Here is a 26,002-nt window from a genome sequence, read left to right as displayed (position 1 = left end):
GCCCAAGGGAAGCGGGTGCTGAGGCTGGATGGAGGTGGGCAAAGTGGGGAGAGTATAGAGACATCTGTAACAGTGTCAACAATAAAAATAAAGTTAAAATACTGGCAGGTCAAGTATGATGAAGACTGGTAATTAACCTTTGAAATTAGCAATATGGAAGTCATTGGTAACCTTAACAAGGGTAGCTTATTAAAAGGGTCATCAGGTGAGAGTGAGAATGGAGTATGTATTAGCTATTGGAGGATTAAGGAGAGAGTAGATAGTATAAAATAGTCATCTAGGGAGTGGGCATAAAATGTCATAGCATTGCCAGGCAGCACTAAAGGCCCTCTGAGGTTAATGGCCATAAATTTGAAGACTAAAATTAAATGGATCAAACCAGTTGATATGGGAACAGAATAAATGGAGACTTGAATTTAATCAGGTTTGGGTTTTTCCCAGGTGAGTAAGATGAATGGAAAGAGCGGCAAAAGAATTAATGGTATATGCCTGGGAGTGATTATAATGATGTACCATGAAATACAAAGTCAAATAAGAAGGCAAGTAGCAGTAAAAAGTAGCAGGGTTAATGGATTGGAGGTCCCAGTAGGGTGAAGAAAAGTTAGGAATTTGGCATTAGAAGCAGTGAGCAGAAAAGATAGAAAGAAATGGTTTGAAAAGGGGATGCTAAAATTGGGATTATGTACATGGTGCAGTTATTTATGAAGGAAAGGCTGGAAAACCAATCTTAAAGCTCATTTTCCAGAAACAATTGCCTAGGACTAATGCCACAGAATCTGCCTGATAAGAAAAACTGTTGCTCCGCATTAGATGCCAAGAAATTGACTTTACTGCAACAGCTACTGCTGCCAGCACTGATGCCACTACTTTAATTAAGAACTTGACCTTGCAATCTCTGCCATCCTTCAAAGCCAAGTTCCTTCACTACCACCTATTCCAGCAAAAATAAAAACCACACAGTATTACTTTATGCATGTCTTCAATTCCAAATCAAAGTGTCATGTTAGGGCATCTGATTGGTAGACCTAAGTCATATTTCTACATCTTAGTTTCAGTACAGACTAGAAGTGTGAGTTTTGACTTCAACATTTGAGGTAAAAATTATAATGTAAGATTTTCTCAACTATAGAAAGGCTATTCATTATATTTTGGTCAGACACAAATATGACAAATGTCTACTATAGAGGTTTTAGAAATGAAAAACATAATTGCCAAAAATTTACCCAGTACGCTAAAACAAGAATAACTTAGTTGAAGATTGAATACATTCTCCCAGGATTCAATACAAAAAACCAACAAACAAAAGGTAAGAAAACTTACGAGACGTAGAGATCTTTATGAAAAACCCAGTGTCTGTTTAATGAAAGTTCCAGAAAGAAAAGGAAGGGAAGGGAAGAGAAGGGAGATGCAAAGATAGAAACAGAGACAGAAAAGAAGAAAAGAATGCGAGGGAGAAGAAGGACTCAAAGAAATACTAAACTAAAATTTCCTTAAACTGAAGAATGACTTCAGTGTTCAGATTTAAGGAGGCCATTAAGCAGGAATAATGGGAAGAATGACACGTGCCTAGACAGATCTTTGTAAAAAAAATTTAAGCTTTAAAGTCAAAGAAAATATCCTCAAGGCACCTTTGTACAGTGCATAAACTACACATCCCTGTGAGGTAGCTCTGCTGGATTACTAATATATCCCTCCACCAAAATAAACTCAGATGCATTGGAGATTTATTGAAAAAAATGAAATTATCAAAATATAAGAAGTACTAGAAGAAAACATGGGGAGATATGGCCTAAAGCTAGATGTCAATCTCATAATGGAAAAGATTGATCAGTTTAACTACCTAACAATTTAAAACATTTGCAAAGCATGAAGTATTATAAATAAAGTTAAAAGGCCAATGGCAAAGTGCTAAAGAAAATAATGTTTATGCCAGAGGTCTAACTGCCTTCATGCTTTTAAAAAATATTTAATTGAATTTATTGGAGTGACATTGGTTAATAAAATTTTATAGGTTCCAGATGCACAATTCTATAATATATCATCTGTATATTGTATCGTGTGTTCACCACCACAAGTCAAGTTTCCTTCCATCACCATTTATCTCCTATTTACCCTCTTCTACCTACCTCTACCCCACTTTCCCTCTGGCAATCACCATACTGTTGTCTGTGTCTATGAGGTTTTATTTATTTTTTGCTTAATTCCTTCACCTATCACCCCCCCCAAACCTCCCTCCCCTCTGACAGCTGTCAGTCTGTTCTCTGTATCTATGAGTCTGTTTCTATTTTGCTTGTTTATTTTGTTCATTACATTCCACATATGAGTGAAATCATATGGTACTGGTTTTTCTCTTATTAGCTTATTTCACTTAGCATAATACTCTCCAAATCCATCCATGCTCTTGCAAATGGTAAGATTTCCTTCTTTTTTACCACCATGTAATATTCCATCACACATTGGCCATTTCTATGTCTTCTTTGGATAAATCTTTATTCAAATCCTTTGCCCATTTTTCAATTCAGTTATTTGTGTGGGGTTTTTGTTGTTGAGTTGGAAGGTTTCTCTGTCTATTGTGGAAACAAGTTTCTAATCAGATATGTGACTTGTGAACATTTTCTCCCATTCTATTGGTTGTAGTTTCATTTTCTTGATGATATGTTTGGCAGCAAAAAAGGTTTTGATTTTAAAGAAGTACAATTTATCTATTTCTTCTTTTTGTCATGTGTGCTTTTGTTATTATATCTAAGAAGACTTTGCCTAATCCAAGGTCACAAAGTCTTACTCATATCCTTCATTGGGTCTATGATCCATTTTGAGTTAATTTGTGTATATGGTTTGAAGTAGAGGTCCAACTTCATTCTTTTGTCTGTAGCTATCCAGTTGTTCCGTCACCATTTGTTCAAAAGACTATTCTTTCCCCTATTAAATTGTCCTGACACTGCTCTAATTCATGAACATGAATGTTCTTCCACTTATTTAGGTCTTCTTTAATTTCTTTCAACATTTTATAGTTTTCACTGGACAAGTCTTGCACTTTCATTAAATTTAAACCTAAGTATTTTATCTTTTATGATGATATTGTAAATGAATTAGATTTCTTCATTTCATTTTCAGATAACACATAGTAGCTAGTGTATAAAAACGTGTGATTTAGAGAAGTTGCTCAGGAAGTTTTCTACAAATAATAATCATGGACTGACTATTGAGTAATAGTAATAGACTAAAACAAGTCATTTGTATTGTTGAGTAGTAATCCATTGTATGAATATAACCATTCATTCGCTGTAATTGGTGCAGAATTTGCAATATAACTGTATAAATTGTTTGGGTCTTGATGAATTCACATAGTCTAACTAAAGAACAAAGAGATTATTAGTGCCTAAAACTCAGAATTATAATTCAAACCAAGCAGGAAAAAGGGAGAGCAAAAACCCTTTCTAGTTCTTTTCATGTTTTATCCCAGTTTCTCTGAATTCTTTCACCTTCACATTTTGCTTTAGTAAAAGCAAAGTTAACAAGAGTACAATCTTCTCAGTCAGCTGAAAGCTATTTTAGAAGCTGTTACCCTTCTGCTCCCTGTTTATTTAGTAGGCATACAATAGACACTAATCCTACTATAGAGAAGTAGTATGGCATGGGAGTTAAAGGTGTGAGCTCTAGAGTCAGACTGCCTAAGTTCAAATTCCATTTATGGCATAGTCACTATTTGGCCTAAGGAAGCTTACCATTACCTCTCTTGGCCCCAGTTGTCCCATCCTCAAATGGGGAGGACATTCCTTACTTGGAGGATTTTTTTTTATTAGGGTTATATGTATAACGTACTTAGAAAAATACAGTGTTAATGCTCAATAAATGCTGGCATGTCATTAATATTACATGACAATCAGTTGGCACATAAGGAGACAAACATGGCTATCTTCAGCCTGGGGAGATTCAAAAACAAATAAATAAAATATCTCATTTTAATCTTAAGACATCTGTATTCTCTTGACCTATTGGGGGAGGGCATTTGTAAGAGACTGTTTTTAAAAATTGGGGACATGAAGAGGAAAGTGCCCAGAAGGGATAGTGAAGTACATCAAGAAATCAGAGGAGAGAACTAAGAAAGAGGAGATATTTAGAAGGAGAAGAAACCAAGGAGGCCAGAGAAAGGAAAGTAGGTGGTTGGGGAGAGGGAGTATAACAATAATAAGTTTCATAAAGGTAGTGGAGAGGGGTGGGGAAAGGGTAGGAGGGAGGGAGACTGACTTTGTAATACAGAGCTAAGAGCTTTATTGAAGTTTAACAGAAAAGAAACCCTTGTTTGAAAGGAAGAGACTGGCTATATTTAGTACTGGGTAGGATGTCAGTTCTGAAAATAAACTGCTCCCAGAACCGAATGTAATCCTCTGTGCTGTTGTCACCTGTAAGAGAGTGTGGAACATGGACACATTAGTGACCTCAAAGCTCCTGCCATTCCCAGCTTTGTCTCTTTATCTCATTTCTGTTTTAAACCTTGTCATTAATATGGAGAAAAAAATTGCATAGCTGAAAAAAAGTGAAGGGTATGCTGGTATATATGTAAAGCAGGGAAATGTTCCGCTAAGTAAATACCAGAATCTAAACACCACGTGGCCAGATGCTCAATAAAATATTCACCACCACCATGGTACACTTTTGGTACATGAATGTGGACACAGGGGCCCAGTAGGAAGTGTGACAGGCCATATAAAAATATGTACTTGAGGCACACTATAAGTGGCCTAGAGGTAAGTTCTGTGGTGATGGCATGCCTGTGCAACTTAGGGCATGCAGACAGGCCAAAGTCAGTATACATACATTCAGAAAAGACAGAGACATTTACACACACACACACACACACACACACACACACACACATTTTGTGTTGGGAAAATATAGGTGATGCCTTTCACTGAAATGGAAAAAAAAAATCAGAAAAAAAACAGGTATTTTGATGGCAGAAAATATAAACAAAGTTCCAGAATTCTAACTTCCAATTCTATCTTCTCATCACTTCCATTGTTACTCCTCTCTCATCTGACCTGTTGCAATAACCTCCTACTTATTCTCCCTGCTTCCACCCCAAGTCCCTCTCCCAAATATGTACTCCATAGGGCAGCCACGGTGATCTTTTTAAAATTACCAATCATATTACATCACTCCTCTAGACAAAAACCTACAATATCTTCTGAAAATGCAAAATTGTTAACATGGCCTATAAGACTCCACATGATCCAGTTCTGTGCTGGTTTCATTTTCTCCCCTTACTCCTTCCACTCTACGCATGCTAATCTCTTTGTTCTTCCTAGAACATGCCAAGCACATGCTGGCCTCAGAGATTTGCATGTACTGTTCCCTCCATGTGGAAGTTGCTGTCCCCATATAGCTTATTCGAGACTCAGCTCAAATGACACCTAATGAGAGAGGCTTTCCATAACCACCATACATAAAATAGCAATCTCCATTACCCTACATCACCCTTGGTGGATAAATGAAGATGATGGGTGGGAATTTCCGATCGGCTGTTGGATATTTGGGTCTAGAGTTAAGCTAGGAAGTCTGGCCCAGAGATGTAGATTTGGGAGTTTCCATTACTCCAGGCAAGGAAAATAGTGTTTGTAATGGATCTAGAGGTAAGAGAAAGCATGGTACATTCAGGAGCCATATGGGACTCTTTGAAAATGCAGATTCTCTGGGTCTCACCCAATATCTCCTGAGTAAGAATCTCTGGAAGTAAGGCTTAGCAATATGTAGATCGATAAAGTTTCACATATGATGCTGATGTGCAGTCCTGGTTGAGAATCACTGCTTGAAAGATACAATTCTATTCTCTCCACCAAATTTACTAGCAATCTCCAAATTGCCAAACCAGTAGATACTTTTATGTATCTCACTTGACCAATCTGTTGCAATTGATAGTTGATCATTCAACTTCAAATATACTTTCTTAGCTGCCAGGCACCACACACTCATGATTCTCCTGACTCATTTATGGTCATCCCTTCTCAGTCTATTTTATAGACTTCTTTCCTGCCAATCCCTTAAGTACCTGTGCTCTCTGGGGTTTTGACTTCTACCTTTCTGTCACTCTAACATTCTGCACACTCTCTCTGGCTAGACTCATCTATTCACATGACGTAAATCTGTACACTATGAGTGCCCATATTTCTACTCTTGATCCATATCCTCTTTTAAGCTCAAAACCCGTGTTTAATATTACCTACATTACCACTTAGATATTACATAGGCATCTCAACCCCAATGTACTCAAAGGTATTTTAAATGTTCCCTCCAAATTTCAGTAAATGATGCAATTAACACACCACATCTAATAAGTCAAAGTCTTGGTTATTCTATATTCTACTGATCATCCACTTTTCTTTGTCCACACTGTCCCTATCTTCATTCAAGCCACAATGATCTGTCATCTGATTTAATGATCAATTATATTGCAGTTTATGTGTTTATATGTATAGTTATTCTACTAGACTGAGTAATGAGAAAATAAGACTACTCATTCATTCATTCATTCAACCAGTATGTATTGAGGACCTACTAGATGACATATTGTGTCACAATTCATCTCTGTGTCTTTCTTTACATCAAATATATTGCCTGATATTGAGTAGGTACTCAGTATATGTTTGTTTTATTTAATTACATTGAAGCATACTATGTTACAAATAAGAAAATGGGGCCTAGAGATGAGAAATGACCTTCCAAACCCACACGGCAGGTTAGGATACTGGAATTTACAGTTCCTTACTCTTAGTGCAGCTTTCTTTCCACAGGACCACATTGTCCCTCCATTCTACAATTCTGTACTCTCCCAGGTCATTTTTTTCTCTCTGACTTTTCTATCCCATGATCTTATTATTGATGATATTGCTCCTATATTGTTTGCCAGTTTCTTTGGAAAAGAAAAGAATTATCACCAGCCCTATAGGTTTTTGGTTAAGAAATTCCATTTCCTTGGCATTATTTACTTCTTCTGGCATCACCACTGCTGAGTCAGGACGCCCATAGGTTTTCATCTGGTACTTCTTCTTCTTTGTTATCCTCACCTGAGGATATTTTTCCATTGATTTTTAGAGAGAGTGGACGAGAGAGGGAAAGAGAGAGAGAAATATTGATATGAGAGAAACACATTGATTGGTTGCCTCCTGCATGCGCCCTGACCAGGGCCCGGGCCAAGGAGGAGCCTGCAAACTAGGTACTTGCCCTTGACTGGAATCGAACCTGTGGCCCTTCAGTCCACAGGCCCACGCTTTATCCAAAACCGGCTAGGGCTCATCTGTTACTTCTAAAGAGCTACTCTTGACTCCAGTAGACAAAAATGAGAGGATAGAACTGGCCTCATATAGGAACTTACAGGCTCTCAAATGTATTTGGGCTCTATTCTGGGAAAAAGAGAATAAGGAAATATTTTCAGAATTTGTGCAGAATACGTGTTTCATGCAGACAAAATAAGAGAGAATTGGTTATAATTATAGGCTGAGAGAATTTGATATTTGATTTGGTTTATGGATGAAGATTCTGATAATGATTATTTTAGACACTGAATTGGACTATCATACAAACTTGGTTTTTCATATATAATCTATTTCCACTTGCTACAATTTAGGAAAACCTAAATAAGCTTAGTACATTCCAGGAATATGAATAAAACATGTGGGTGGTGCCTTCTAGAGAAAATTTCTGCTCTTGACTTGCTAAGGCTATGAGTGTAGGGTACCCTCCTTAGAATGGTTTACAAAACATGTTGTTGTCACATCTTTGTGTCTTTGTTCATTATGCTATCTCTGCTTGCAATCGTTTTTATTTGTTCTTTTGAGTATCAAATATTTTTTGAGTATCTTTTCTGTTCCAGGCATTATACTGAGTTTGGGAGATCCAGTGATGGTTCTATTTGCAGTTCATCCTGTCATCCTTTATGCTACCTCTTGACTTCTGCACATGCTATTCCCATTGGCTGTAATGTCCTTCTCATCCTTCAAATTTATATTTCAATGTCACCTTTTCTAGGAAGCATTCCATAACCCCCTCAATACTGGATGAGGTGTATTTTCTCTCTGCTTCTTTCCATTGCACTTATTCTTTATTATATTTGTCTATTTGTTACCTTCCCTGCCAAAGTATGAGCCCCTGGGGAGCAAGGATTCATTTATTAATTATGTATTAATAAATAATATCTAATTATACATTTGACCCTTGAACAATGCACTGACCCCCTGAACAGTTGAAAATCCTTGTATAACTTATGACTCCCCCAAAACTTAAGTTGTTCCTCAGTATCAACGAGGGGTTTGGTTATTGAAATCCCCACAGATACCAAAATCCACAGATGATCAAGTCCCCTATATAAAATAAAATAGAACGATGCATACAATCAGCTCTCCATATCCACAGACACCCAGCCACAGATCAAAAACAGTACAGGTATTTATCAAAACATTCAACCTGTCTTATGTTAAGAGTAGAGAAGTGGAATGTATAGAGTTGGAGAATAACTTGATTGACAGGCAGAGTAATTTAGACTTAATGCTTTAGAAATTAGAAATAAGTTTTTGATATAAGGGAATAAAGCGTGAAAATAAACCGTATTTAAGGAAGATATATTTAGCACATATCTGTTCAAATTTAAAGCTGGACTTTAAAAAACAAAGGAATTTCAAATAGAAAGAATCTCTTGCCTCTCCTATAGGCTACATTAGGGTGAGAAAAAGTTCTTAATATTCACATCTACTGTTCATTGAGCACTTACTATTTTCCAGACACATGATATACCTTTTAAATGCAAGACTTTATTCAATCTATAGGAATTAGCATAATCCTATAATGTAAGTACCTCCATTTTAAAGATGAAGAAACAGGTTGAGAGAGATGAATTGAGTTGCTCAGTCAGACAGCTCATAAAGTGAGAAACAAAATTTGAACCCTGGTCTGTTTGACCTGAATCTAGTAAGTACAGTGCTTGGCACAAAGTTGATGTGCAGTAAATACCCGCTAAAAAATGGTGGATGAAATATCAGCAAATCTATCCTCTTGTGTGGATGAATTTACAGATTAGCTTTAATGGTTTTTATAATTTTGATAAGCTCAAGTCAATGTTAAGAGTAAGGAAGAGGTTTGAGCCACAAAAGAGAAGAATTTACAAAGGAAAATCTTTTGACTCTGGAAATTCTGATTTGTTTAGAAATTACACACACACACACACACACACACACACAATGGATATGTACATTGTATATACATTCACACACACATACACATCAACAAAACAGTGTGGAACAACTTTGCCACGCACGCACTCACATGCACATGCAGACCCATGTAAGCATTCGTGTTTTTAATCTTGTGTTTTCTTTACCCTCCTGAGAGGGTGTAAATAGAATGTCAGAGCTAGAAGGTATCTTAGCAATTACCTAATCAGATCACCTCCTGTATGTAGAAATTGAGGCACTAGATAGAGGTAAAGTAAATTGCAAAGGTCACAGAAGGAATTAGAGTAAGATTAAGAATCTGAGTTTCCTGACTCACAGGTTTGTTTTACTCTTAACTGTCACCATTTACCTTCTCAATTTTATCGATGGGATAACCAAAGCATCCTAAGAATGTTGATGGTCAAGCTCCTGCTACTTGTCTATTGAAGCAGAACTTGAAATCAGATCTCTTTTATTTTAAATATGAGGCTTGTTTTCATCTAAGTGCTTCTGTCTGGGTGCCCAGAAGGAAGACCCCTTCCTATTGAATTAAACAGTGAACTGAGGATAATTTACAGAAAACTCCGTCCTTTGGTTTCAGAGAAAATGTCCAAAGCTGCTTTATTTTCAGAAGCCTGGCGGCCCCAACGAGGCTCCCCTGGAAACAGGGATTCTGTCTTCCTTATTGAATCCGCAACACCTAGCACAAAGGAAGGCTCTCAAACATATTTGTTGAATATATGACATACTAAAGGCAGAAAGGGAAAGTAGGTTGGTTAATGGTTTCCCAATGGATGATGGATGGATAATCTTTATTAGCGCTGAAAAAAGTGGGAATGAATGTAGAAAAGACGTGGGAGAAACCCTTAAACAAAGGAGAAGCTCTGTCTCCATCTGATTGAAGCTGCAATCACTCAGCAAGGGCTGAGTGGCTCTGTAGGACTGTGGTTGGCAGAGATATTTAAATAAGGCCTCCTTAAAATTGTTACTCTCCACCCCGCCCCCATTCCCCTTTAAATCCTGTTTCAGTCATTACCCAGGGACCGGATACAGAGATTCCTATGGGGAGTTCTAATGGGTCGATTCAATTTCAACTGGATGACGCCACTTAGCCAAGCATTAAGAGCTACAGCTCCGGGAAAACAAACGACACTGAGAGAGGGAGAGAAAGAAATTATAACAAGGAGCAATAAATCCCTTCCCTCCCCTCCTCCCCTCTAACCCATTCACAAGACCTCCAGAAATCATCTACATTCACAAAACAGCCAGCTAGCTCAGCTGAACGCGCTGCAATCTCGCCTCCCTCCCCACCCCCCCTGCTCTCTGCAGATTATATACCAACACACCCTGCGCTATATAAATAATCACACACTATCGGTATCTATTGCTCTGTTGAGATACCCTGTGTCTACAACTGCAGTTTCTGCAGCTTCGGTTCATCTGTCAGATTGGAGGAGACAGAAGCGGAGGTGGAGGCGGAGGCAGAAGAGGAGGGGGAGGAGGTAAAGGAGGAGGAAGGGGAGGAGGGAAGGGGGAGGGGAAGAGGAGGGGAAGGAAAACGCTGGAGGAGGAGGGGAAAAAGAAAGAGGAGGAGGGGGAGAAGGGGGAGGAGAAAGAGGCGGAGGAGGAGGAGGAGGAGAAATAGGAGAAGGAGGAGGAGAAAGAAGAGGAGGAGGAGGCGAACAACTTACCCTGCTGAGCTTTCTTTGGGGAATACGTGCATCAAGATTTAGATCTGCAAGGAAAATCTATACAAAGTATCTGCCACTACAGGTCTGACTCTCCTCCCCCCACCACCGTCTTTTTTTCCCTTTCCGTTTTCTCTGCTGTGTCAGAAAGACCAGACCGAGACAGAACTATCTCTGTTTCTGGCTCCACTGCCGGTGAAGGAGTTTTCATTCAAGACTTTCTGAAAAGAGGTTGGAGAAGCCTAAAGAATCAGAAGAGGTCTTTTGAGCCAGATGGGGCATTAATTCTTCTGCTTTTCTCAGCATGGATAGATCCTTTCCTCAAGGTAAGCCATACCGATGAGATCTTAAGGACCCCAGAATTCTTTCTATGCACAGATTGCCATTCATTCCAGCCATCGTCTGTGTGTGCGTGTGCGTGTGTGTGTGTTCGTGTGTATGTGTGTGTGCGCACGCGTGTGCACGAGCACAAACGCAAGCGCGTGGGTAAAATGAAATGAAAACCATTTAAATGAGATTTAAATGAATCGGCTCCTGCAGAACACTATTCTTGCTGGATATTTATAAATCAAAATGGAACTTCCAAATAACCCTTTTGTGGCCAAATGTCAATTTCGTTTCTAGCCTGTTGACCTTTCCATGCATTTTGATGCTTGCCTGGGTCCCTTATAGCGCAGCCTAACCACGCAAACTGAGGATGTAGGGAGAGCCCATGCTGAGGCCAGTCTGGCTGCCCAGCGGGTATCCTGTCAGCGTGGGGCTAGTCAGCTATTGGTTCACAAGTCTGGGCTGTGCATCGTTCAGATTTCATCACATCACCTTGCCCTGGGTAGAAATGGCGCAAGCTGACACGGCATAACCCCCTACTTACATTGAGTCAGAGCAATGATTTAGAAATCTCTGGATCCGTGCCTGGGGGGTATGGGCACATGTCTCTATGTGGCATATGGAAATGTTGTCCAAAGTGAGAACCTGTGAGCATGTCTAGTGAGCCAATGGGCATTCGATGGGACCTAAGGCCGTGATTTCCAGTCCTCTCCATTCTTCTGGGTATAATGATCACCTCTGCATGCTGCAAACCAAGTCGGACGAACAGAAAACAGACCTTGAACTCTTAAACAGAAAATCTATTTTGAAATGCAAACTACTGTTGCTTTCCTGGGTGCATTCAAACTTCACTGTAACCTAATGGGCTATCACATGAATTTAGATATACCAGGTGTTAAATCACGTTCCCAACAAGTGAGCAGCATACATGCATACAAATAAGGTACAGGCTAGCAGTTGATCCACAAGGAAGTATTAGTCTTTCCCCCTGTACCTCTAAGTAAACATTTACTAAGACTTGACTTGACTGTAATATTCTACACATTGTGTGTGTGTGTGTGTGTGTGTGTGTGTGTGTTCTGGTTTTGGGTCTCTCTAGCTATGAAACAATCCAGATAGTGATCTGAGTGACTTGGATTTGGAGGTATTTTATTCAGCGTTGAGGAACTGAGTAGTGAGAAAGGAAATAATTTAAAGGAAGGGAGACTAATTCTTCATGAAAGACCTTTGAGACAGAGAAACGCAACCTAAAAAGCCAGCATAAAAAATTGAGAGCGTCGGGAAAAGAAGGGGCTTTCACAGCCTTCCTTTCATATCCCCTCGTTTTGCAGATGAAGAAACTGTGGCCTGGAACAAAAGTCACTTGCCCATAGTCACACAGCAAAGCAGAGCTAGAGCCAGGACTAGATCTTAAGTTTCATGCCTCCTATAACATGATTTGTGGTCCAAAGGAAGATTTTTTTACTTCTTAAATGAACAACTATCATTTTCTTCAGGATTAGAAGTGTGTGGATGCATTTGATATTACCATTTTCCTGTATTGCTCATGACTAAAACACCTAGATCTTTACAAACGCAAGGGCTTCAAACTGCAAGACTCCCTGGTTTGAAAGAAATCGCTGTGATTCTTAATGAAACGATTAGAGTCATGAATAGGACTAGGGGAGCAAAGTGACAAGTTAAGAGTTAAATGTGGTGAGAACCTGGCAGCTCCAGCAAGATGTATGCGGTAGGAGGGAGGCCCAGTCAGTGGCTGAGAGGTTAGTAATGTAAACTATATACAACTTGGTATTTGTAAGGGGGGAGTGCTGTGATAGAGATGCAAATGCTTTTGCACAGAGAGGGATTTTGAGAGAGCAGACTTTGGAACAGTAGAACTAAGAAAACATATAAAGCCATAGCAGAAATTCCCCCTATGTTTGCTTTCAGTTATTCTGAGAAGGAGTGTATATAACAGCAGAGCACAGAAAAAGGCAACACACCCCAGAGCCGTTACACAGTGAGGCACAAAACAGCATTGAACCCAAGGGAGTGGGAGCAAACAGAAGCCAGGCTCTCCTTCTCTTCCCCCCTCTTCTTTGAAATTGAGGATGAATCATATTGTATCAGAAAGGATTTATCACAGAAATCAGGACTGTCTTAAGGTATTAGCCTAGAAGGGCTTTAGATAGGAAAGTTTTCAACTTTAGTCTCAACATGGCAGATTTTAGGTTCCAGGGAGAAAATACATTTTTTTCTTTCATTAACAAGCAGGATTTCTTGAATGGATTTCGCTTTCTCGTCCCTAAATTGACATAAGAAAAGGAATTTCTGTTTAGGTTGAACATAGCAAATTTCAGGGCTACAGAAAAACTGTTGAGAAAGCTCTGAGCACCTGGCCAGAGGGACTGAGATGGGAGTGGGTTTACAATGCATCATTCATTACTGCAGAGGCACTACGTGACAGAAATCACTAGATCCCATCAATGTACAGCCAAGACTTTTAATCACCTTGGCTCCTACTTAATAATATGTGATATGTATATTCTGTCTCTCATTTACTAGAAAATGCAATTGACTAACAGCATAGTCAGTTTCTTAACTGTTGCTGCTCACAATGAATGGGCCTTTAATGGGTGGATTTCTAAATCATAAACATGCATGTAGTCGTAGTTTTTCATCTAATCTAGGTACTGCAAACAGTCTCTTGCCTATTCATTTCTCAACACTTTTCCCCCCCTCTTACCTTCCCCTACAGTATCTATTTCAGTTCATCCTGTTAGCCAGATCGGATTCAGCACGTCCAGAATGGCAAACAATTTATTGTCATCCAATCCTGTTTTATCCTACTCAACACCCCGAATTTACCCAGGTCCTACTGCCCACCGTATTGCAGATCTTCCACGGTCCATTCTTAAAAAAAAGATTTTACAGAGCAAGAAGAAACCTTCTGAATGGATCCTGTCAATCCCCTTACCTGTAATCAAGACAGTAGTGCCTCATCATCCCAGATTGATGCCCAAAGCTTCCTTTAATCATTTCACCAATCATCTCAACTCCTCAATCTTGCAGCAATCTAATCAATATCCAAATACACTTTTTCAGCCTAAACACCACATGCCCTTTTCTGCCCAGACAGAATCCCTTTGGGACATGGTTCTGAGTCATTTCTATTATGACCTATATTCCCCCAAGCTTAGCTTCCAATCTTCTGATCATGTTTCTGAGATACCTGGTGACATCCCTGGAATCTCATATGATAATTTCCTGTAGCTTTGAGACCTTGTGTGCCTTCCTTTGAGTCACTGATTCTTGGAATCTTCAGTATGTTTTGAATCTGGTTTCCCTTGGGAAACCAACAAGTCTAATGAATCCAGAGTATAGGTGGTTCTTACAGTGTAAAGGATTTGAAGGGCCCCACACCTTCTTTGCCTGATAGATGGTGAACAAATCTATTTCTTGTAAGTTTGTCAAAAGATTCTTCCCAATCCAAAGCTCCTACATGCACATGCCCTGCAAGTCAGCTGAACAATGTGTCCTTGTTTATTTGAGTATTCAAATGAAAACTACCTGTTCTTTTCTAATGCTGAGATTATGGAGCTTAATAAAGATACAACAAAGGTAGAGGTGGGAGGCTTCAGGAGGCTGTGAGTCCAAGTGAATAAAAGAGACATTTTGCCTTTGAATGTCCAGATATATAAACAAGGCCATGCTGCTTCGTTTTCCCTCAAGGATGGAAGGTGTAGAAGGTATAGAGGAAGATAATTCTTTTGTCAAATGATGTAGTTATATAATCATAAACAATAATGGGACACAGTCCTTCAGAATCACCTCATCCATCCCTATAATTCTATGGCTAGTGAAACTGTGGTCCAAGCAAAGCAAGTGATTTGACAAAAGTTATATAGATATTTGTCTTAGACTCTCCATAGTGTTTATCTGCATTCTCCGTGCTGCGTTAAATAACACTGAAAGAACTCGCTAAACAGTGAAATTATACTCACACTGGTTCTGTGATGTTATGTGCCAGAAAAGTTATTTTTAACCAAATTAAATCTTCTTTTCAAAAAATGAACAGATGTAAATTCAACTAAACAGGTTTGCATGGGTATATAGCCTCAAAAGGCAATGAGTCTGGTCATATTATTAGCCACTGAGTCCTTTATGAACTGCATCCTTATTTTTCCTGTTATTGAACTTTGGGCATATTTCAGTATCACGTTTGCTTGCTTATGGAAGCCTAATCAAGCACTATGCTCTTTCACTTGTTCATTCTATTACTCATTCAAGCTTCCCATCCCATACAGTTGTGTGAGTAATCAATCTATTTTGAGACGGCCTGAAATCTGATGGATTTCAAATATGTACTTTGTTCGTGATGTTGTTTCCTAGGTCCTAATGCCTCCAGGATGACTCTTAGATTTGTGTTTTTTCCTTGTGTGCACCTTTTTGGCTGTTCAGTCTTCCGGTGGTGCATTACAGTAAACTGCTATGTATACAATGTTTTCCTCGTGGTCACCATTAACAATACGAGGCTCAATCAAATCCTTCAGGGAATAACCACCAACTATTCTGGATTGTAGTAAAATGGAGATAGAGCACATGCTTTCTTAGCTTAAATCTGATATAAGAACATAGCTGTCCTTTAAGAAAGCCAGTTTATTGTATTGTGTAAGGTAAAGCTAGAGAAAAATACCCCAAGCCGATTCTGCCAAGTAAATCCCATCAATAAAACTTGATTTGGGGTGGTAATAAGTATAATCATAGGTGATATTTAAAATAATTCAGGGATCATCTTGCATGGTTCTTTCAGCCCCAGTGTTACTTCCATGTATATAAAAAATTTTGATTCTGGAGCCACACTCCCATTTAGAAAGAATTACCTCCTCAATAAGTTAAATCAGCCTATTAAATGAGGAGAGCTGCAGGATGATTAGTCTTGGCATCCTTGCACCCTTGGGAAGCCCTTTTCCTGTTATTCTGCAGATAGCCTAATCTCTGCCCTCTGCGTCTCTGCCACATCTCTGCCATCATTGCATCTTGCTTGCTTGCCTCTATCCATTGAATCAAGCGATGTCATTTCTCACTTGTTTATTTATGCTTCTCACAGATTTCAATGAAAGGAGAATTTATATATAAAAATTCACAGAATACTTTTGAGGCTTTCTCTTTGACATCAGCATTGCCTCAGGGCGTGGCCTTTATGTTTGAAATTAGGGTCCGTTTTTATTAGAATTTTGATGCTGAAGGCCTAGATTTCTCTGTTAGCAAACATCTGAATGAGCTAGCTGCTCCTGTGACCCTAGTCATATGATGGAACACAAAAGAAATCAATGATCTGATCTTTGCTCCCAAAGTGCTTTATAGTCAGAATGGGAAGATCAGATGTGCCTGTAAAGAGGTAGGTGAGGTCATTACAGAATAAATATGTGACATGAAATCTACCATAAAGTGATCCAAGGTAGTGGTGGTGATAGGGCCTGAGCTTTATAGGTTCCCTGCAAAGTACTCATGCCTGTGTGTTCTCATTAATTGTTTCTATTTCTTCTCTCCTAGGATTTTCTGATGTTCCCTAAGGTCTATGTAAATACAAGGGCTCTTTATCACCATAAGTGCCATCCTGACCCAAAGCCACTCAGAACTCAAGAATCAAGGCAAAATGGATGCTGCAGTGACAGATGACTTCCAACAAATCCTGCCTATTGAACAGCTGCGCTCTACTCATGCTAGCAATGATTATGTGGACCGGCCTCCAGCCCCCTGTAAACAGGCCCTCTCCAGCCCTTCCCTTATTGTGCAAACCCACAAATCTGATTGGTCCTTGGCTACCATACCTACTGCTCTCCCCCGCAGTCTCAGCCAGTGCCATCAATTGCAGCCCTTGCCTCAGCATCTGAGCCAATCTAGCATTGCCAGCTCGATGTCCCATAGCACCACTGCCTCTGATCAAAGGCTCCTGGCCAGCATTACGCCCTCACCTTCAGGCCAGTCCATCATCCGAACCCAGCCCGGAACAGGGGCCCACCCGAAGGTTGATGGTGCTCTGAAGGGAGAAGATGAGCAATCTGCAATGCACCCCAGTGAGCACCTCTTCATCTGTGAGGAGTGTGGGCGCTGCAAATGTGTCCTCTGCACAGCATCTCGCCCTCTCCCCTCCTGCTGGCTGTGCAACCAGCGTTGCCTTTGCTCTGCCGAGAGCCTCCTCGATTATGGCACTTGTCTCTGCTGTGTTAAGGGCCTCTTCTACCACTGCTCCACTGATGATGAAGACAACTGCGCTGATGAGCCCTGCTCCTGCGGGCCTAGCTCTTGCTTTGTCCGCTGGGCAGCCATGAGCCTCATCTCCCTCTTCTTACCCTGCCTGTGCTGCTACCTGCCTACCCGTGGATGCCTCCATCTCTGCCAGCAGGGCTATGATAGCCTCCGGCGACCAGGCTGCCGCTGTAAGAGGCACACCAACACTGTGTGCAGAAAAATCTCTTCTGGTAGCGCGCCCTTCCCCAAGGCCCAGGAGAAGTCTGTATGACCTCCTCACCAAATGGATCCAGAGCTTTCTCCTTCTAGCCCCCATCAGTAATGCAAACGCCTCATCTTTGAAGAGGGGAAGGAGGAGTAAAGTAGCCAAAGCTAGGGCCTCACCAATTTTGTTCCTGCAGTGTCAGGGGAATGGCCAAGTACATCCTGGTGCAGGATGCCTTGTTCTTTCTCACAGTATCTACCCCACTCCTCTCCAACCTTTTCGCACCCCACCATCTCAGCCCTTATGGCTGTCATGACAAATTCAGGTGATATATCGGCATGAGATTTGAACACTGAGGACTGGCAGAGCCAGCAACGTGGAGGTTTAGGGGCTCCCCAATGCAAAGCCTCTCGATGCAGGCTCTGAGCGTCACTCTGCTTTCCACTGTGCCTTTGAAAGCTTTCTTCTAGATGGTTTTCACAGGCCCATGTGGAACAACATTCACTATTCCAGGGAATCTGACCCTTTCTCCCTGTTGAGTGCCCTTCTCTTCTTTAGTCTTCTTTTTCTCCTCTCTCCTCTTCTTTCATCACTGTTCTGGACTCCTTCCCCCTTCATTCTCACCCACTCTGCTTTCCCTCCTTTCCTTCTCTCTCCCTCCCTTTTTTTTTACTCCTTCCTTCCCCCCCTCTCTCAGTCTAATCCTTTTTCTGCTTGTATTTCTGTCTTGTTTGATCTGTCTTTGCTCTCTCTACCTGTCCCTCTTTCTCTAACACGTCCCAAAGTGCTGTTTTTCCGTAGGTGTTTCCTTTGACGCCAAACTTTGCTATGCTATACTATTTACTAATTTTCATTAAGGGAAATGGATTACTGTAACGGACTGATCACTAGCAATAGTCTATATCCTGACGTGTGTGTGCACTCATAACCACACTTAACTGGTTTGTGAGCATATGAAGCAAAAGTATCTTACATTTCCAGGTTTAATTGGTTGGAGTTTTACTCCCTTTCCCAATAATGAACTTATAGTACTGACAGATTCCACTAGCATGCTGAGTAGGATAGTAAATCAGGATGCTCATAACTTTGTATGTCTGACCCAAGTGCCAAAGGCAGACGTGCTTTATAGCTAAATGAACAAAGCAAAGGATATCAAAGAGGTCTGTTCTCTCTTAGAAGCTAACTGCCCTGAGACTGCATGGCTCAGGCCTTAATAATGGACATCAAAAGTCATAAAACTGTAGAGCTGGAAGGAATCTTAACAGTTAATCTAGTTTAATGCCCTTATTTTACAGATGGGAAAACTGAGACCTGGAGATAGGAAGGGAATTTGCTCAAGGCCACACACTGAGTTAATAGCAGAGTTGGGACTGGAATGCAGGCCTTCTGACTCCTAGTTCCATTTTCTCTACCCCGTTCCATGTTAAGTCATGGGACTTTTCTCTGAGGGCTCTATTAACAATGACAGAAAGCCATTCCCATTCAACTTTCAGGAACCATGCCAAGTTAGTGTGGTGATCCTTATCCAGTGCCAGGTGGGTAGCTAATTAACTACCAGGTGTTGGGGCTGCCCCCAGTGGACATCACCTTTGGCTCTGTCACCTTGTAGAAGCTTGTGTGGAAAAGAAAAGAACTTTTAAGGAAGCCCTAACCAAGCTGTATCTTTGCCATCGCGCCTCCTTTTGCTGCACACACTGTGCTTGCTCCTGACTTTACAATGACAGTTGCCTGAGAACCTAAATTTCAGCAACAGTGGAAAACTGAGACAAAAAAAAGGTGTATGATACAGAGAACTGACTTCTCTTTTTCAAAGTGCCGAGAGCCGGTGCTGTGAATACCTTCGGATAGAAAACGGCTGCGGTGGTGATGGCAGGCTCCGAAAGACTGATGCTAAAAGACGCAAGAACTAGACGCAGTTTCCCTCTGTAAGTGAATCCAACACTACAGAATTCCGAGATTGAGGGCACTTGCTTGAAATGAAGGTGCTCCAACTTAGTTTAAGACTTCCAGACTCTAACTTTATATATCATCTCTTTGAAAGTGTGCATGGATGTGTATCGCAGGGTGGAGAGGTAGGGAGAGATGTATAGTCATACACAGGGGGACGAAAAAGAAGGGAACATCTCTGTCCCCTGCCGGATGTGTACTATAGAAACATGTGCCACTCAGTCATTGTTGGTTCTGAATCTTCCTGAAGTGTACTGACATTTGGGTTGCGCACAGCTCCACGCCTTCATGTTCACCTCCTCTTCTAGAATTGCTTTGCTCTATTTTTGTATATATAAATATGTTATGATGATTATTAATAATGTTAATGATATTGCTGCAAATGGTGCCATATATAAGGTTTGGCTTCTTGGAAAATTTATAAACCCAAACCAATACCTGTAACCTCTTATGTTGCTTTCAGATCCTTTAATTTTTAAGTACTTTTTTGTTAATCTTATAAATTTGCCTGATTGAACTTTGAACTTATATACCCTTAAAAGCTGTGCCCAGTTCTCTGGGTCAAGCTGGATGGTGATGAGTAGCAACACACACTTCTCTCCGCTTCTGCCTGATATTTGCTTAGTGCTGAGATATATAAGGATTCTATGACACTAGTGCTTTGTTCCTGGAGCTAATGTTATTCTATGGATGTTTGCTTATTAGTTTCAGGGCCCAAAGCAATGCAAGTCCCTCCTCCTTGATAGCTCCTTGATAACCCAATCCTGCAGTCCTTACTCAGGCAAATTGTGCACTGCCAGAGGGGCTCTGGGCTCTGCCATATACCCAGACGAGCTCTTCTCAGTGTGTTTCTAAATGGCCTTACACTTGGTAGAAGAAACTGAAGGGTTACTCAAATGCAGTTGCAATCTGCAATCTGCTGCTGAGTCAGGGCTTTCACTTGTGTCCAAGTTGGCCTGATGTGGACTGCATCTGGTTTACGTATAGATGGGTCCTGTTGGGGTACGCGCACGGACGTGTGAGTGAGTGTGCATATGTATCCCTTCTGTGATATATATATATATATATATATATATATATATATATATATATATATATAACCTTTGTAAATATATATATTCACACATCTCTATATATTTTAATGTATTGCACATGTATATTTAAAATATATACGAAAGAACTCTAAATCCTGCAGAGAGGCTCTGTTTTCATTATTTTTCGACTTTGTGTCATGTACTGTATAAACAAGAATATTTAGAGGGTGTTTCCTGCTTAGCATTTTTTTGCAGTTAAGTCATCTGTTACCCCCTAACTCTACTGCTTTCTACATATTGGTCCCTTGATACATTTCATATGGCTTTAGCCAAGAGTTTTTCTTTGGTTCCAGCCCATCTTCCTTCATCACAATAGCTATAATAAATATAGGGAACACGTACATAGTGCTTACTATGTGCTAAGCATGATCTTAAGCACATTACCAATATTAGCTCATTTAATGCTCACAATAATTCTATGATGTAGATACTGTTACGATAGCCATTTTACAGATGAGAAAACTGGAACACAAGAGAGGCTAAGTGACTTACAAAAGGTAACAAGGCTTGTACATGGTTGAGCTAAGATTTGAACCTATGCTGTCTGACTCCTAGAAGTCTGGAGCATGATGTAAACTCTGCTGGTATAACAAGCCTCCAATGGTGAATAGTCATTTCCCTAACTCCAGTCCCCCTCCAACCTAAGAGCTGAAACAAATGTGCTCCTATGTTAAGAGTGAAGCAATAGTTATGGACATCATATCTTAGCTGTCTTGCTTCCCGACGTGGTGACATTACAAAATTTTTCACTACTCCCTTTGAAAATATGCTCGCAGTCAGTTGCCATTTTTCAGACAGCTTATGTTGTAGAGCTAGTAGAGAAGTATTTTCACTTGTGACAGAGAGGATAAGAGTTTATTTGGCTTTCTCTTTGTAGACCCAGGAAACCTAATGGTATTTTTCTGCAGAAAGTAGAACTAAAACTATTTTTTGAAACTTGAGATTGGTTGGAGCTGTTAACATTGAGTGCATTCTTCTCATTCAAATGTAAGCAATCCACTGATGACCATTGGGCAGTATAATACCCTACCTTTTCCCATCCCTCACACTGACAATCTTTTACTCTGACATTATTTCAGAGCCAGTAGATGTAAAAACATCTACTTCAACATCAACATTTTATAGTTGGAGAAAAGATGCACAGAAAGGAAAACAACCTGTCCAGAGTCATGTAGTTCTGAGTTTGGGTGGAGTTATGACTTAATTCCATATCCAGATGTCTTTGTCTGAGTTTCTTAGAGTTTAGAGCAAAAGCTTTCATGCAATACCCAGGGAAGTAGGAGTAAGGAGAAATAGTAGTGAGGTAGGGAAGGAAAGAGAACAAACTTAAAGGAGTGTATTACTATGTTGGCTACAATCTGTTTCATGATAAGCTAATTTCTCAAGCTCATGTGACAGGCCTACTACATCTCCACAGCCCATCTGAGGGAGGAAAGAAGAATTTATCTCATATCTCCCATTCCATTAGTCAAATACCTTCCGCGTGGGATGTCATTTCCCCTTTACTTCTGGGTAGCGCATGTGTGGGTGCCCAAGCATGTACCATGGCTTCTCCTGCCTCAGGAGCAATGGGATAGCACTGTGGCTCCACTACCGACAGCAAGGCAAGTGTGTGGATAGAGGGAGACACATGGACTTAAAGTGCACACTAGGCTGGTGCTTTCTCCTTACGTCTTTGATCACATTCATTCAAAATGACTTAGAGATAACCTACTATATCTTTAAAGAACATAAGGCTTTATTGTGGTGCTCAGAAATGTACTAAATTTGCCTTTCTGAATCTATGTATTCTCTGACGTGCTTTGAAGGGCTTCCTTCTACATGGAAATTAAGTTCTAGGACAACTAGAGGAGTAAAAAAGTCTCAAGATAGCCTTCTTAGTATAAAAAGAAACTTTATTGTACTGAGCTCTTCAAAAAGCATGTCTAAGCCAATGCATGTACAGTACAGCAATTCACATATGTTCATTTAGGCTCCATCAGCACAATAACAGAAAAACTGGTCAAGTTAATAAATTCAGGAAAAAATGGTGAAACAAGTTATTTTGTAACGTGGAAATAAAATACTCTGTTGGTTGACTGAATTTTTTATATTTCAACTAATTGTGATGGTACCCTATAGACAGTCTTTTTTCTCTCACATATGGATGATGGGAGGGTGTACCAAGTTCCTACTATTTTAACTACTGGGAGGTTTATAAAATTCAAAGAAACTTAGAAGTAGATCATGGGGTTTGTTGCTATCAGACCAATCACTAATTTTACAGATCAATCCGTTTCCCCAGCCTTCACTGTTCACATTTCATGTTTCTCCTCTCAGCCTCATGTAATTCTTAACCTGCACTCTCAGAATATTACATTTAGACAGGCCCTCTGACAACATCCAGTCTTCCCACTTATACAGGTGAAAAACCTGAAGTTCAGCGAGGGCAGGGCTTATCCAGGGGTGGGCAAGCTCATTAGTCAACAGAGCCAAATGTCAACAGTACAACGATTGAAATTTCTTTTGAGAGCCACATTTTTTAAACTTAACTATATAGGTAGGTACATTGTTATTAACTTAATTAGGGTACTCCTAAGGCTTAGGAAGAGCCACACTCAAGGGGCCAAAGAGCCGCATGTGGCTCGCGAGCCGCAGTTTGCTGACCACGGGCTTAGGCTATTAGTGCTACCAATGGGAATCCGGCCTGGAGCGTGTCTGCCTCCGGCTGGCCTGTAGTGTGTGGATTCTTGACTTTGTGCAGGAAAAATTTCACAACACGGGTGATTTTGAGAGTACATTTATTAAAGCTAGAGACAGTGAAACAAGGAAGGGCCTAGGATAGAAGAAGCAAGAGGAGAGAGACTAGGTAGACCTGCTTTGGTTCCCTAAAAGTGTTATAAGAAAGAAATGATCCTAGGCTGGGCTGCTTTGGCTCACTGAGAAGTCTGAGAAAAGGAGGTCTTGGGGACAGGTTCAAGGGGTTAGCCTGGGATGAGTGCCCTCTGCCCACTGCTCCCTTAGTTGCGAGTCTGTGGGGACCCTTAGAGTTTAGGAGATGCACGTTGCCGATGGGGGGAAGAAAGAGGGGAGGGGAAAAGGCTGGGGGCATGCTCTCAGCGGGGGAGCCTAGACACATGCTAAGAGTTATACTATCTTTTATTCTCATACACAATCATTCCCTGTTGCCTACGGGGAATTCTTACCTGAAGTCAAGCATCTAGTTGATTACAAAAACACCCCATTGATGTGGTTTCATATCTATGGTCAAATCACAAAAAAACAAAACCAGACAAACACTGAATGCATCCCACTGGCTTAATTCCTTTTCTTTTTTTTTCATATAAGAAAAAATGAGCATGGCTGGTGTGTCTCAGTGGTTGAGCACTGACCTATGAACCAGGAGGTCATGGTTTGATTCCTGGTCAGGGCACATGCCCAGGTTGCAGGCTTGATCCCCAGTCAGGGGCGTGCAGGAGGCAGCCGATCAATGATTCTCTCTCATCATTGATGTTTCTATCTCTCTCTTCCTCTCCCTTCCTCTCTGAAATCAATAAAAAATATATTATTAAAAAAGGAAACGATTAGCATAAGGGAATTCTGAAAAATTTCCAAGGTGAATAATGAAATCATGCTATCATTTCAAACAATCTACCAAAACTGTACTCCAGTGACCTCCATTTAGTGAGTCTATTGATTACTTCTCAGTTCGCATTGTACCTGACCTACAAGCAGCATTTGACACAATTGCCTACACTGTCCTCCTAAAAAGCACTTTTACCACTTGGCTTCCAGGATAACTGACTCTGCTGGTTTTCCTCCCACTTCACTGTCTGCTCCTTGTCTGTATTCTTTGCTGGATCCCCTCGTCTCCCTCACCTTTCCATATTCAAGTATCCTATGGATTGATCCTTGGAATCTGCTTTTTGGGCACCATTTACATGCTGACTCAAAGTTCTATCTCCAGCCTGACTGCTCCCCTGTACTTCCCACTCATATATTCAGCTGCCTATTTCGCATCCCTACTATGATATCTATAGCGATTTCAAACATAACGTGTTCAAACCAAGCTCTTGATCTTTCTCTCCTTAAGCCTGACCTTTTCAGCCTCTCCTCTCTCCTTGAATTCCAGTTCCCAACTTCTAGTTTCTCAGATCAAAACCTTTGTAGTAATCCACTAGACTTTTTATTAGTTGTGAATGTAGCCAAAATTCTCAACCTCTGAATCCTAAATTAGTCTTCTACTCTGGTAACTTGGGCTGGATCACATGCGCTCATTAGTACCCCTTTTGAACCTCTGGCCTAAGGTTTGATAAGAGTGAAATCCTTGTTCCCTTTATCCTAATCTAGGCCAGTATCCTTATCTTGACCCTCACATTTATCATCACAACACTACCAGTGCTGCATCTTTCAAAGACCAGGATGGACAAGACACATAGCCCTTCAAAGGACGTCTTTGGAATGACACTGCTCATTGTTTAGGGATCTTGCTGTCATTACCATCAAAGTTATATGTGTTGCTCCCAACTGTGTTTGATGACCAGGCCTCTGGAGAAGAAGGGGATAATCCTGACCCGTGAGTTGTCATTCTCCAACTATGCAAGCAATTCTTTTAAGTGACTGTACCAGATAATGGTCATATCTCTGATGGTAAGAGACACAGATGACAAGAATCAGGAAGCCCCCAAGTCATAGAAGTGACTAACACTGCTGTTGCTAGTTACTAAGGGTAAAAAAACAAAAACAGATACAGTTTCTCAGGCAAACACCGAAGTTTTATTAATACAGGGCTCTAACCTCAAGTCACCTGTATGTTCTCCTATTGTGACAAGCTGAGGTGAATCATAAATGCATCCTGAGGCTCATGTTGAAGTCTATGTCCCTTTTATCCTAGGCCCGCACTTTAATCTTAGCCTTCAAAATTTTGCCACTCTGATGAACAAAAAGAAACAGTAAAAGGGAAATAGTAGGGAGAAACCACTATTTTTATAATACCAGAGATGAGTTGGCCTAAACAATTTTACTGTGAATTTTCTTCTAAAAGGTCCCCTTCCCATGGGAGTGAAGACCTCCCAAGAAGAAAAAGCCTCCAGGCCCATCTTAATATATAAGCTCTATTGATGGAAAGAGAGAGGGAAAAAAGTAGTGGGTAAATGTGGGTCCAGGAAGAAAAACAAAAGTTAAGAAAAGATAGCCATGTGAAAGAAATCAGTTTGTTTCTCTCACCTAAAACTCCATTTCACTAACCTCTTAGTGCAGTTGTATCCTTGAACTCCATTTTGTCCTTGACTTATATCAGCACTCTTTTTTTTTTTCAAATTCCTA

At 40.4% G+C, this 26,002-nt stretch overlaps 1 protein-coding gene across 2 annotated transcripts in view; it reads left to right on the top strand.

Moving 5' to 3' along the window:
* Positions 1-20,782, top strand: part of SPRY3 (sprouty RTK signaling antagonist 3) — a 67,346-nt gene extending 46,564 nt beyond the window's left edge. The window contains exons 1-2 of one of the 2 annotated variants that reach the window (XM_006096166.3): positions 10,828-11,217; positions 16,754-20,782. In XM_006096166.3, the coding sequence (XP_006096228.1) occupies positions 16,857-17,723 (867 nt within the window). In that variant the 5' untranslated portion in view covers positions 10,828-11,217; positions 16,754-16,856 and the 3' untranslated portion in view covers positions 17,724-20,782. Of the gene's footprint in view, positions 1-10,827; positions 11,218-16,753 lie in introns of those variants that run through there. The other variant, XM_014462140.2, reaches the window with a different exon arrangement.
* The last annotated feature ends 5,220 nt before the right edge of the window (positions 20,783-26,002 follow it).

The sequence above is a fragment of the Myotis lucifugus genome, unplaced genomic scaffold (assembly GCF_000147115.1).
Source record: "Myotis lucifugus unplaced genomic scaffold, Myoluc2.0 scaffold_169, whole genome shotgun sequence".
NCBI classification, from domain to species: Eukaryota; Metazoa; Chordata; class Mammalia; order Chiroptera; family Vespertilionidae; genus Myotis; species Myotis lucifugus.
Note: the sequence above shows the minus strand (reverse complement) of the source record. Positions and strands in the feature narration are given on the sequence as shown.